The 14596-nt window shown below is 42.1% G+C and overlaps 2 protein-coding genes across 3 annotated transcripts in view; one reads left to right on the forward strand and one right to left on the reverse strand.

The window, feature by feature from the left end:
• The first annotated feature begins 913 nt into the window (after positions 1-913).
• LOC129813068 (26S proteasome regulatory subunit 4-like) lies at positions 914-6079 on the forward strand. Its single transcript, XM_055865224.1, has 11 exons — positions 914-984; positions 1283-1336; positions 1515-1611; positions 1797-1921; positions 2350-2535; positions 2911-3039; positions 3413-3509; positions 3746-3935; positions 4752-4903; positions 5067-5221; positions 5682-6079. Exons 1-11 carry the CDS (start codon positions 982-984, stop codon positions 5814-5816), a joined length of 1323 nt encoding a protein of 440 aa, XP_055721199.1. The 5' UTR covers positions 914-981; the 3' UTR covers positions 5817-6079.
• A 1208-nt stretch (positions 6080-7287) lies between these two features.
• LOC129813067 (nuclear exosome regulator NRDE2-like) overlaps positions 7288-14596 on the reverse strand; it is a 29991-nt gene continuing 22682 nt past the window's right edge. For both annotated transcript variants that reach the window (XM_055865223.1, XM_055865221.1), the window contains 2 exons: positions 12654-12725; positions 7288-12528 (listed from right to left, as the gene is read on the reverse strand). In XM_055865223.1, coding sequence (XP_055721198.1) covers positions 12403-12528; positions 12654-12725 — 198 coding nt within the window. In that variant the 3' untranslated portion in view covers positions 7288-12402. The remainder of the gene's footprint in view (positions 12529-12653; positions 12726-14596) is intronic.

Genomic DNA, 14596 nt, shown 5'->3' on the forward strand with positions numbered 1-14596 from the left:
CACTTGTGGTAAAAAAAATAGAGAGGTAAAAAATAAGTACATGTGCCATGAGCATAGAGATACCCTTCATATTTTAATTAACTTGCACTTGCAGACTACAGGATTGACACTGATTGGGCTATAACACACATATTTAAAGCTGATATCCGCATAAGGTGAAACAGTACCACTGGCCCAGGCGCATCTATTGTTTTTGGCACGGGGCAGGAGCATCATAGTATATACTCTACGGTTCGAATGAAACGTGTCTAGAACATCAATATCTTATATTCTGAGAACCATGTTCTGTGTATGTTTGGTGTGACGTTGATTAAATATTTGCCTAACCATCAGAAAACTGGACACGTGAATGTTCTTTCAATGAAACGTGTCAATTCTGAGAACATGGTGAGTTCTGTTTGACATTAAAGGAATGTTATCTAATGCCAAAATATTCTGAATAGGTTCTTAGGAGGTTTTTGTTAACATATGTACATAGAATGTTTCCGTAACTAACGGTAAACTGGACACAAACATCAGGGGACCATTACGGGTAACATTACACAAACTGGCTGGCTAGCTAATACACTGTGAAGATCATCTTCAAATGCATCTTATCACAGCACACTGGCTGACCAAGGTTGACTAACTCCCAGACCAAAATGGCTGACCTTTTATTCTGTCAGACCTTTCATGTCCTTTCTAAAATTCCTAATCCTTTGATAGGCTTCATGAGCCGATTGAATGTAGCGCCTAAACAGTTTTATAGACCTAGTTGGATGTGTTGGAATTGGTGTAAAACTTAAATTAATCTCCATGAAGAACAACTTATTGATAGCTTCATATATCTTGGTTATAGTGTCTTCACCAATGATTTGGTCCTCACAGAACAGCCACAACAGGGTTTTCATCTGCGTTTTTCTTCATTTTGAAACGCTTCACTTGCCGTACTGTGACGTATTACGTGAGCGACGCTGATAGACTGTCTGATAGCAAGCAGCTATGGTAAGTGAGGCAGCAGTTTATCAAAATCAATATTTCTATAATTTTAAAGGATTTAATGACTATTTAACCTTAATTGATGATCATATTACGGACTGTCGTATTTTGTTGAACGTGTTTACAGCATTTCAACTACAATCTGCCATTTGTAGACAGTAGAAAGCTGTCAGCTAGCGTGTTAGCACTGCTAACTAGCTTGATGTCTAGTAAATTGTTATTGTTTTGGACTCCAATCAAGTTACTGTTACCAAATGCCTTTGAGTGTATCATCACTGTCTGTCCGACGTGATTTATTTGACAGGGTCAAAGTCAGAGTGGAGGACATGGACCCGGAGGAGGAAAGAAAGACGACAAGGTAAACAATCTATACTAGCTAACTAGCTACTATGTCTCAAGTCTAGTAGCTAATGTTGCTAGTTAATAATACTAACCTTCTGAAAACTTTAATATTCATCTTACCAGTTTGGTACACACCGACCCTTCCTGTTGGATAGGTGATCACAGTGTCCTGTAACTTTTGCTGCACTTTCCAGGATAAGAAAAAGAAATATGAACCACCAATCCCCACCAGGGTTGGGAAGAGGAAGAAGAAGAGCAAGGGACCTGATGCTGCCAGCAAGCTACCTCTTGGTAAGTTTAGTTGGGCTACTATTAACCTTAGACTTTTCACGATGTCATGGCAGAGTTCCTTTCTATCTACTGATGTTGAATTGTAAACCATGACAGAAAGTTGTTTACAATTTTACAACTGCCGTTTTTCCTGGACTGTTACCCATTGCATAGAACTGACTGCTCTAACTCTCTTTCTCTTTCAGTAACTCCCCACACACACTGCAGGCTGAAACTGCTGAAGCAGGAGAGGATCAAAGACTACTTGCTGATGGAGGAGGAGTTTATCAGGAACCAGGAACAGATGAAACCCCTGGAGGAGAAACAGGAGGTACTCATCACGTGACAGAAAATAAATTCAAATGCTTAGATATTTATTGTTTCCCGAAGGACACTTCATGTGCAGGCAGCGTAAGTCCTGTGTGGCACAGTCGGTAGAGCATGGCGCTTGCAATGCCAGGTTTGTGGGTTCAATTCCCAGTACATAAAAAATAATAAAAAATATACCCGCTCACTACTGTAAGTCGCTCTGGATAAGAGCGTCTGCTAAATGACTAAAATGTAAATGTAAGGAAACATAAAAATAAACACAGGACCATAGGCTATATGAACAGTTTGTATCCTATCAGTAAAATGTAATATATCAGTCGATCTCTTTGCATCACTATAAAACATAGCACTATAAAACCTTCACACTGCACCTTTTCATCTAAATATGAATTAATACACCCATCCGCTCTGCCTTCTGTTGTCCTGCAGGAGGAGAGGTCTAAGGTAGATGATCTGAGAGGGACTCCCATGTCAGTGGGGAACCTGGAGGAGATCATTGATGACAACCACGCCATCGTTTCCACGTCTGTGGGCTCTGAGCACTATGTCAGCATCCTCTCCTTCGTAGACAAAGATCTGCTGGAGCCGGGCTGTTCCGTCCTTCTCAACCACAAAGTACTAACTGAGTCTGCCATTAAGTGAATTGAATCCTCAGTTCATTGACCGATCGTGTTTCAGTCAAGTGAATTTGCTGTGTTTAGTTGTTGCCTTACTGTCATTAGCATTAATTGAAGAGCTCATCTTTACTGTGCAATGCCATTGAGTGACATGTGTGTGCATGCCTGGTTTGGTTCTAAAATCTCAAAGTCCCCACAAGGAAAATTCTCCCTCGTGGGGACCTTTCCCACATCCCCATGAGGACAAAGGCTATTTTAGGCATAGGGGTTACGGTTACAATTATGGTTAAGGTTAGGGAAAATAGGATTTTTAATGGGAAGACATTTTAGGTCCACACAAGGATAGAAGAACGTAACATGCGTGTGTTCACAGGTCCATGCCGTCATTGGCGTCCTGATGGATGACACCGATCCTCTGGTGACCGTGATGAAGGTGGAGAAGGCTCCACAGGAAACATACGCTGACATTGGTGGACTGGACCAGCAGATCCAGGAAATTAAGGTGACATTTTCAGACATAGAGATCGTAGAGAATTAGAATACACAGCAAACTTTATTGTTAATGCTCTACTTAAGCACATTGTTTTATTGCGTGAGACTCCCAAGATCTTTCCAAACTAACTGTTCTGTATGCACAATGTTAATGTAAATGGATACAGCTGGGTCAGTGGAGGTTGGTGTCACTGAGTGAGAGAGATTTTGCTAGCTGCTCCTGTAGACTTCCAGTCATAGCACTAATGCTAGTAATTTGACAAATCTCGAACTATCCCTTTAAATCGGAAGACTGGAATGGCTGGATTGGAACGATATCCAACACATGGTAACCATTTCTACTGATTGACAACTGTACTTGTGGTTCCCTATGTCCCTCTCAGGAGTCTGTGGAGCTCCCTCTGACCCATCCAGAGTACTATGAAGAGATGGGCATCAAGCCTCCTAAAGGAGTCATTCTGTATGGAGCACCAGGGACAGGTAAGACAACTGAAACAATGATGGACAAAAATAAAGACAGAACAGAATTTGGATATCTTTATTTTCTCTGGTAATACTCAAAGGGGTGGTTTCCCATGCACAGATTAAGCTTAATCCTGGACTGAAAAGCATTTTAAATGGATATTTTCCATTGAGCTTGCTTTGTAGTCCAAAACTAATTAGAGAAACCGCCTCTAAACGTGCCATAGATTGACACTGTTCCTATGGTGTGTTAGGGAAGACCCTACTGGCCAAAGCAGTGGCTAACCAGACGTCGGCGACCTTCCTGCGTGTGGTGGGCTCTGAGTTGATTCAGAAGTACCTAGGGGATGGGCCCAAGCTGGTCCGAGAGCTGTTCAGGGTGGCTGAGGAACACGCACCCTCCATCGTCTTCATCGACGAGATCGACGCTATCGGGACTAAGAGGCAAGGCTAGCTGTTCTTTAGTCAGGCCGTGGTCATTGAGGTCGTGTGCAGAGTGTGTGTAATTTGTTGACGAGGAGTAAATGAGTTATAGTGAAAAAAATACAGTAGGCTCATTTCATGCAAAAAATCCTCTATAGACTACTTTGCTACATTATTGAACATAGGGAGAAAGTGCAAACAAGTACACACTAACCCACATTCCAACCGCCATGCCATCCCCCCCAATACAACAGTTGTCAGTAAGTGTTTTACATTATCTTGAGGTTATGACTGCATTTAGACAGGCTGCCCAATTCTGATATTTTTTTTCACTAAAAGATCTGATGTGATTGGTCAAAAGACCAGTTTAGTGGAAAATATCAGAATTTGACTTCCTGTCTAAATGCAACCTATGTCAAAATAAGAAAACAATGCTATTGCACAAACTCAGTGGCCTTATTAGTGTCCGCCTTGATATTGGCAGGTTGGGGGTTCAATCACCGGTAGAGTCATACCAAAGACTCCAATGCCTCTCTGTATGCCACTCAGCATTGTTGGGTTGGGGGGAAGCGTCCTGTCCAGAGGGTGTACTGGTAGGCTGAAATCACGTTGCCTATCTCTACAGAAACAGGAGACAGGCTCCTAACGGCACTTCTGGCTTGGACAAGGCTTACTAGCTTCACTATTGCTTAGGTATTAAATTAGCAGTACAGTGAACACTGTGATTACAGTACGTTTTGTAAACTTCGATGAACTTCCATGTATAGGAGGACATCTCTACAATAGTATGGTGTGTCTCAGTGGTTGAGGCTGTGCTGAGTGCCGTGTCCTCTGCAGATATGACTCTAACTCAGGAGGGGAGCGGGAGATCCAAAGGACTTTGCTGGAGCTTCTCAACCAGCTGGATGGCTTTGACTCCAGAGGAGATGTTAAGGTCATTATGGCCACCAACAGGATAGAGACCCTGGACCCTGCACTCATCAGACCAGGTACACAATAACATGATCATATGGCTATGAATCTTCAACAGAAAATACAATACTGGCTATGCCCACCTAAATGAAGTAATGATTGGAGAGATCTTATGTGATTGCCCCATGTAGCATCTCCTCTGATTTTGATATATCTTTGTGTGTGTCCCCTACTCCTCAGGCCGTATTGACCGAAAGATAGAGTTCCCCCTGCCGGATGAGAAGACCAAGCGAAGGATCTTCCAGATCCACACCAGCAGGATGACTGTGGCAGACGATGTGATTCTGGACGACCTGATCCTAGCCAAGGATGACCTCTCCGGAGCTGACATCAAGGTGCAATACTGACGTTACAGCAACCAGCTGGGGCATAGTAATTGGACTAACTGTAAAAATGCAGCCTACTGTATATACCTCTATCTGGAAATTGTACGAATATTTTAAGATAATACACAACGCAGAGGACTAGGGGTCAATAGGGAATTAATGATCAATGGAAATAGTTGTTTTTCAGTTCCAACATCTGGTTAGAATCTGTGTAGGGGCCTCCTGAGTGGCGCAACGCACTGCATTGGGGGGTTATAAATTACATCCTGTCTGTTTGTTCTGTGGAGAATCACTGAGGACAGGGAAGAATGAACATCTACCATCTACTTCTCAGCATAACTATGATTTGTTCTCTTTGAATAAACCTATTTTTATTTTACTTTCACCTTCTGGTTTTGCTGTCATCCTGTGGTACCTCAATGCATTTTCACTGTTAGTGTTTGTAACTTTGTCTCTCTCTCTCTCTCAGGCCATTTGTACAGAGGCAGGGCTGATGGCTCTGAGAGAGCGCAGGATGAAGGTGACTAATGAGGACTTTAAGAAGTCAAAGGAGAACGTGCTGTACAAGAAACAGGAAGGGACACCAGAGGGCTTGTACCTCTAAACATGGACAGAACTCACCTCGGCAACATTCTAGTCTTTCACTTACTGCTTCGAAACTGTTATCTTCTAGTAAAACTTTCCATATGTGTTCATTGTATCGTTGTGTCTAGATGTAGCCAGCTGTTTGGTAGTCAATTCTGCAGCTATTAAATAAAAGTTGGATTTCTGAACAAATGAATGAACTGTATTATTGTCTGTTACAATAACCTTCTAAGTATTACCTCTTGAAGTACAATAATAACAAATAAACCATTTGGGAAACTGTTCTGTATTTCAGATTTTTATTTTAAGTAAAGTATATATTGATCTTTTTTTAGTTAACCATGGTCAATTCTTGTTTTACTATTTGATTAAATGAACAAGTTAGAATTCATGTTAAGAAAAACAATTTGAATATTTCCATAATGTGCAGCTGACAGCTGTTGTTTCAATCAGTGAGGAAGCAGATAAGTGGATAACAACTTTGCATGTAAATGAACTGAGCGATAACTAAAACACTTAGACAATTAACAAAACTACTACAACCAACAAAACTATTAAAGTACAATGCCACATAGTGTGTCATGGTAGCTTCTTGCTGCTCCAGGTGGTTGTCCTGCCCTTGAACCTGCATTTAAAAAATGAGAGTACCATAGAGGACATTACATTATAAGAGGTCAGATTTACTGTATCAGTCATTGTTTCTTCCCAACTGCCTCAATGACTTCAAACTGGAATCTCCTTTTCTCCAGCTGAGCTTTCTTTCCTAGCAATAGTGATGGACCAAGAGATAGGGAAAAGTTATGATGAGAGGGTAGCAGTGATATTGTACTGAATCTAGTGTAAAAGGAGTTTTGCACAGAAACACCAATAATAATGGCCAGAGGATGAGGGCAACAAAGCCTGGATTGATGGTCTTCATGTCCATGTGTGGGTGCTCATAGTGAAAGAATAGGACCTTGATGGAGTCCCTCGCCACCTCTAGTCTCCGACCATCCGTCTCGAGCCCAAATGTTTTGCTTTTCAAATAGACGGGATGGCAACATGGTTACATTTCACAGCGTAGTTAAACGAAAATATCACCAGCCAAACCAGCTTGACCAGACCGATGTACAAAAACATTACGTTGAATTATTTCTTAAAATATGAAGCCCTTGAATAGAACGCTACAAAGAGATATTCAATGACTTTACAATCAAACAGAGAACCTTTTCGAAGGTTCTGAAAGCAGATAAAGCTCTTACAATAAAATGTCTCACATCTCTCTCAATTTAGTAGGCCACAGTTGCTATGTTCAACAGCTCTTTGTCTGTCCTGTTGTCAGTCAGGCGGATGGACACTTCCTGGTGCAGCTCCTGCACTTGAGGGGGCTGACTGGCACACATTCATAAATACATCTATCTCTCACACACACAATCCCAAACAATAATGTATTAGAAAGCGTGCCTGATTACTCACACATACACTACCGGTCAAAAGATTTAGAACACCTACTCATTCATGGGTTTCTCTTTATTTGTACTATTTTCTACATTGTAGAATAATAGCGAAGACATCAAACCATGAATTAACAGATGGAATCATGTACAGTTGAAGTCGTAAGTTTACAAACACTTAGGTTGGAGCCATTAAAACTTGTTTTTCAACCACTCCACACATTTCTTGTTAACAAACAATAGTTTTGGCAAGTCGGTTAGGACATCGACTTTGTGCATGACACAAGTCATTTTTCCAACAATTGTTTACAGACAGATTATTTCACTTATAATTCACTGTATCACAATTCCAGTGGGTCAGAAGTTAACATAGACTAAGTTGACTGTGCCTTTAAACAGCTTAGAAAATTCCAGAAAATGATGTCATGGCTTTAGAAGCTTCTGATAGGCTAATTGACATAATTTGAGTCAATTGGAGGTGTACCTGTGGATGTATTTCAAGGCCTACCTTCAAACTCCGTGCCTCTTTGCTTGACATCATGGGAAATCAGCCAAGACCTCAAAACATTGTAGACCTCCACAAGTCTGGTTCGTCCTTGGGAACAATTTCCAAACGCCTGAATGTACCAAGTTCATCTGTACAAACAATAGTACGCAAGTATAAACATGGGACCACGCAGCTGTCATACCGCTCAGGAAGGAGACGTGTTCTGTCTCCTAGAGATGAACGTACTTTGGTGCGAAAACTGCAAATCAATCCCAGAACAACAGCAAATGACCTTGTGAAGATGCTGGAGGAAACAGGTACAAAAGTATCTATATCCACAGTAAAACGAGTCCTATATCGACATAACCTGAAAGGCCGCTCAGCAAGGAAGAAGCCACTGCTCCAAAACCACCATAAAAAAGCCTACGGTTTGCAACTGCACATGGGGACAAAGATTGGACATTTTGGAGAAACGTCCTCTGGTCTGATGAAACAAAAATGGAACTGTTTGGTCATAATGACCATCGTTATGTTTGGAGGAAAAAGGGGAAACTTGCAAGTCGAAGAACATTATCCCAACCGTGAAGCACGGGGCTGCTTTGCTGCAGGAGGGACTGGTGTACTTCACAAAATATATGGCATCATGAAAGAGGGACAATTATGTGGATATATTGAAGCAACATCTCAAAACATCAGTCAGGAAGTTAAAGCTTGGTTGCAAATGGGTCTTCCAAATGGACAATGACCCCAAGCATACTTCCAAAGTTGTGGCAAAATGGCTTAAGGACAACAATGTCAAGGTATTGGAGTGGCCATCACAAAGCCCTGACCTCAATCCTATAGAAAATGTGTGGGCAGAACTGAAAAAGTGTTTGTGAGCAAGGTGGCCTACAAACCTGACTCAGATCAGCTCTGTCAGGAGGAATGGGCCAAAATTCACCCAACTTTTTGTGGGAAGCTTGTGGAAGGCTACATAAAACGTTTGACCCAAGTTAAACAATTTAAAGGCAATGCTACCAAATACTAATTGAGTGTATGTAAACTTCTGACGCACTGGGAATGTGATGAAAGAAATAAAAGCTGAAATAAATCATTCACTCTACTATTATTCTGACATTTCACATTCTTAAAATAAAGTGGTGATCCTAACTGACCTAAGACAGGGAATGTTTACTAGGATTAAATGTCAGGAATTTTGAAAAACTGAGTTTAAATATATTTGGCTACGGTGTATGTAAACTTCCGACTTCAACTGTAGTAACCAATAAAGTGTTAAACAAATCTAAATATTTTAGATTCTTCAAAGTACCCACCCTTTGCCTTGATGACAGCTTTCCAAACTCTTGGCATTCTCTCAACCAGCTTCATGACGTAGTCACCTGGAATGTAGTTCAATTAACAGGTGTGCCTTCTTAAAAGTAAATTTGTGGAGTTTCTTTCCTTCTTAATGCGTTTTAGCCAATCGGTTGTGTTGTGACAAGGTAGGGGGGGGGGGGGTATACAGAAGACAGCCATATTTGGTAAAATGATTATGGCAAGAACAGTGCAAATTAGCAAAGAGAAATGACAGTCCATCATTACTTTAAGACATGAAGGTCAGTCAATACAGAAAATTTCAAAAACTTTGAAAGTTTCAAGTGCAATCGCAAAACCATCAAGCGTTATGATGAAACTGGCTCTCATGATGACCGCCACAGGAAAGGAAGATCCAGAGTTACCACTACTGCAGAGGATAAGTTCATTAGAGTTACCGGCCTCAGAAATTGCAGCCCAAATAAATGCTTCACAGAGTTCAAGTAACAGACACATCTCAACATCAACTGTTCAGAGGAGACTGTGAATCAGGCCTTCATGGTAAAATTGCTGCAAGGAAACCACTACTAAAGGACACCAATAATAAGAAGAGACTTGCTTGGGCCTAGAAACATGAGCAATGGACATTAGACCGGTGAAAATCTGTCCTTTGGTCTAATGAGTCCAAATTTGAGATTTTGTTCCAACCGCCATGTCATTGTGAGACGCAGAGTTGGTGAACGGATGATCTCCGCATGTGTGGTTCCCACCATGAAGCATTGAAGAGGAGGTGTGATTGTGCTTTGCTTGTGACACTGTCTGTGATTTATTTATAATTAAACGCACACTTAACCAGCATGGCTACCACAGCATTCTGCAGCAATACGCCATCCCATCTGTTTGGCGCTTCGTGGGACTATCATTTGATTTTCAACAGGATAATGACCCAACACACCTCCAGGCTGTGTAAGGGCTATTTGATCAATAAGGAGAGTGATGCATCAGATGACCTGGCCTCCACAATTACCCGACCTCAACCCAATTGAGATGGTTTGGGATGTGTTTGAACGCAGAGTGAAGGAAAAGCAGCCAACAAGTGCTTACCATATGTGGGAACTCTTTCAAGACTGTTCAAGATTCCAGGTGAAGCTGGTTGAGAGATTGCCAAGTGTGTGCAAAGCTGTCATCAAGGCAAAGGGTGGCTATTTTAAAGAATCTCAAATATAAAATATGTTTAATACGTTTTTGGTAACTACATGATTCCATATGTTATTTCATAGTTATGTCTTCACTATTATTCTACAATGTAGAAAATAGTAAAAATGAAAGAAAAACCCTTGAATGAGTATGTTTTCTAAAACTTTTGACTGGTACTGTAAGTATTCAGACCCTTTGCTATGAGATTCGAAAATGAGCTCAGGTGCGTCCTGTTTCCATTGATCATCCTTGAGATGTTTCTACAACTTGGATTGCACCTGTGGTAAATTCAATTGATTGGACATGATTTGGAAAGGCACACAGCCGGTCTATATAAGGTTCCACAGTTGACAGTGCACGTCAGAGCCAAAACCAAGCAATGAGGTTGAAGGAATTGTCCGTAGAGTTCCAAGACAAGATTGTGCAGTATTGAAGGTTCCCAAGAACACAGTGGCCTCCATCATTCTTAAATGGAAGAAGTTTGGAACCACCAAGACTCTTCCCGAGAGCTGGCTGCCCGGCCAAACTCAGCAGTCGGGGAAGAAGGGCCTTGGTCAGAGAGGGGACCAAGAACCCGATGGTCACTCGGACAGAGCACCAGTGTTCCTCTGTGGAGATGAGAGTACCTTACAGGAGGACAACCGTCTCTGCAGCACTCTACCAATCAGGCCTTTATGGTAGTGGCCAGACGGAAGCCACTCCTCAGTAAAAGGCACATAACAGCCCGCTTGGAGTTTGCCAAAAGGCATCTAAAGGACTCTCAGACCATGAGAAACAAGATTCTCTGGTCTGATGAAACCAAGATTGAACTCTTTGGCCTGAATGCCAAGCGTCAGTTCTGGAGTAACCTGGCACCATCCCTACGGTGTAGCATGGTTGTGGCAGCATCATACTGTGGGGATGTTTTTCAGCGGCAGGGACTGGGAGACAAGTCAAGATGGAGGCAAAGATGAACGGAACAAAGCACAGAGCTCCTTGATGAAAACCTGCTCAGGACCTCAGACTGGGGCGAAGGTTCACCTTCCAACAAGACAACGACCCTAAGCACACAGCCAATGCAGGAGTGGCTTCGGGACAAGTCTCTGAAGTCCCTTGAGTGGCCCAGCCAGAGCCTGTACTTGAACACGATCGAACATCTCTGGAGAGACCTGAAAATAGCTGTGCAGCAACACTCCCCATCCAACCGGACAGAGCTTGAGAGGATCTGCAGAGAAGAATGGGAGAAACTCCCCAAATACAGGATGTGCCAAGCTTGTAGCGTCATACCTAAGAAGACTTGAGGCTGTAATTGCAGTCAACAAAGTACTGAGTAAAGGGTCTGAATACTTATGTAAATGTAATTTCAGTTTTTTATATGCCAAAATGTATAAAAGCCTGTTTTTGCTTTGTCATTATGGGATATTGTGTGTAAATTGATGAGGGAAAAAAACTATTCAATCAATTTTAGAATAAGACTGTAACCGAACAAAATGTGGAAAATTTCGAGGGGTCTTAATACTTTCCGAAGGCGTTGTATATTTCACTAATGAAATATTACATCATAGCCTGAGTAGTATGTAGTAGATAGAGGCCAATCCAGTAAACTGACAGAGGAACATCATCATAGGTTAAAGGTCATCAGAAGCATCACTCACCCGAGACAGCCAGAGTAGATGCTCTACTACTCTGAAGGACAATCATTAAAAAGACTATACAAAGCTCCTCTACCCTCGTGTGTTTCCTCTCTTCTTCCCGGCTCTGAAGTGTACACTCAGGTGTGCTCCTTTCCACACTGTTAAGCTGTGATGATGTCGTTATCCACGCAGGAAATGCACACAAGCATCCCTCAGGGTTCACATTGGCTGAAAGCTCAGAGCTCATTCTTGTTGATAGGCCAGTAAGGTTTATTTCAGTCCATTCAAAAAATATATGTTTCAAAACAAATCTTTGACATAAAAATAGGATATTATATCCATCAAAATATGGATTAAGAATCCATAAAAAGCTGGAAATATAAAAATATGGATTTGCAATCCATCAAAATATTGAATTAACACTAATAAGTGTAACATCATTTATTCACACGTCTGTTTGAAAAGTAAAATGGTCTTCTTCATGAGGACACTTGGTTGTTCTATTGGTCAGTGCACAACTTCGGGTATCCACAGTGGAGTGTCTGAAGAAGCCAGGCCCACGGTGGGAAGGGTTTTAGAACCTCAGTCCTCCAGCAGTATGTCCACCTCCTCCATGGGAACCCTCAGTCTGAGCTCCTTCTCTGTCATCAGGTCCAGGAACTCCTGCACGTGCTCAGGGAAGAGTTGCACCGCGTCCATGTATAAACCCTTTGGATGGACAGGCGTGAGCACACACACACACGTCAGAAACCATGTCATATATTTTGACCAAAACACACCAAAGAGCTAACTAATTATCACCGTTTCATAATTTCATCAGTCACTGTGCTCACCTTGGCCCATGGGACGTCCTGTAGAGCCTTGTAGAAGATCCCTCTTCCCTTCTCCACCTTCCCCTCTGACACCTACAGCACACAACAAAACACCAGACGTCAGCTACAACACACAACAAAACACCAGACGTCAGCTACAACACAACAAAACACCAGACGTCAGCTACAACACAACAAAACACCTGACGTCAGCTACAACACAACAAAACACCTGACGTCAGCTACAACACAATAAAACACCAGACGTCAGCTACAACACAACAAAACCCAAAACGTCAGCTACAACACAACAAAACCCCAGACGTCAGCTACAACACACAACAAAACCCCAGACGTCAGCTACAACACAACAAAACACCAGACGTCCGCTACAACACAACAAAACACCAGACGTCAGCTACAACACACAATAAAACACCAGACGTCAGCTACAACACACAATAAAACACCAGACGTCAGCTACAACACACAATAAAACACCAGACGTCAGCTACAACACACAACAAAACACCAGACGTCAGCTTCAACACAACAAAACACCAGACGTCAGCTACAACACAACAAAACACCAGACGTCAGCTACAACACAATAAAACACCAGACGTCAGCTACAACACACAATAAAACACCAGACGTCAGCTACAACACAATAAAACAACAGACGTCAGCTACAACACAACAAAACAACAGACGTCAGCTACAACACAATAAAACAACAGACGTCAGCTACAACACACAATAAAACACCTGACGTCAGCTACAACACACAACAAAACACCTGACGTCAGCTACAACACACAACAAAACACCTGACGTCAGCTACAACACACAATAAAACACCTGACGTCAGCTACAACACACAACAAAACACCAGACGTCAGCTACAACACACAACAAAACACCAGACGTCAGCTACAACACAACAAAACACCAGACGTCAGCTACAACACAACAAAACACCAGACGTCAGCTACAACACAACAAAACACCAGACGTCAGCTACAACACACAATAAAACACCAGACGTCAGCTACAACACACAATAAAACACCAGACGTCAGCTTCAACACACAATAAAACACCAGACGTCATTTACAACACAACAAAACACCAGACGTCAGCTACAACACACAATAAAACACCAGACGTCAGCTACAACCCACAATAAAACACCAGACGTCAGCTACAACATAATAAAACACCTGACGTCAGCTACAACACACAATAAAACACCAGACGTCAGCTACAACACAATAAAACAACAGACGTCAGCTACAACACACAACAAAACACCTGACGTCAGCTACAACACACAATAAAACACCTGACGTCAGCTACAACACACAACAAAACACCAGACGTCAGCTACAACACACAACAAAACACCAGACGTCAGCTACAACACAACAAAACACCTGACGTCAGCTACAACACAACAAAACACCAGACGTCAGCTACAACACACAACAAAACACCAGACGTCAGCTACAACACAACAAAACACCAGACGTCAGCTACAACACAACAAAACACCAGACGTCAGCTACAACACAACAAAACACCTGACGTCAGCTACAACACACAATAAAACACCAGACGTCAGCTACAACACACAATAAAACACCTGACGTCAGCTACAACACACAATAAAACACCAGACGTCAGCTACAACACACAATAAAACACCAGACGTCAGCTACAACACACAATAAAACACCAGACGTCAGCTACAACACAACAAAACAACAGACGTCAGCTACAACACTCAACAAAACACCTGACGTCAGCTACAACACACAATAAAACACCTGACGTCAGCTACAACACACAACAAAACACCAGACGTCAGCTACAACACAACAAAACACCAGACGTCAGCTACAACGCAATAAAACACCAGACGTCAGCTATAACACAACAAAACACCAGACGTCAGCTATAAC

Source organism: Salvelinus fontinalis, chromosome 16 (assembly GCF_029448725.1).
Source record: "Salvelinus fontinalis isolate EN_2023a chromosome 16, ASM2944872v1, whole genome shotgun sequence".
Taxonomy (NCBI): Eukaryota; Metazoa; Chordata; class Actinopteri; order Salmoniformes; family Salmonidae; genus Salvelinus; species Salvelinus fontinalis.

Coding starts and splice junctions, on each gene's coding strand:
- LOC129813068 (XM_055865224.1), top strand. Junction 1,612..1,796: donor TGCCAGCAAGCTACCTCTTG/GTAAGTTTAGTT, acceptor TTTCTCTTTCAG/TAACTCCCCACACACACTGC. Junction 4,904..5,066: donor CCCTGCACTCATCAGACCAG/GTACACAATAAC, acceptor CCTACTCCTCAG/GCCGTATTGACCGAAAGATA.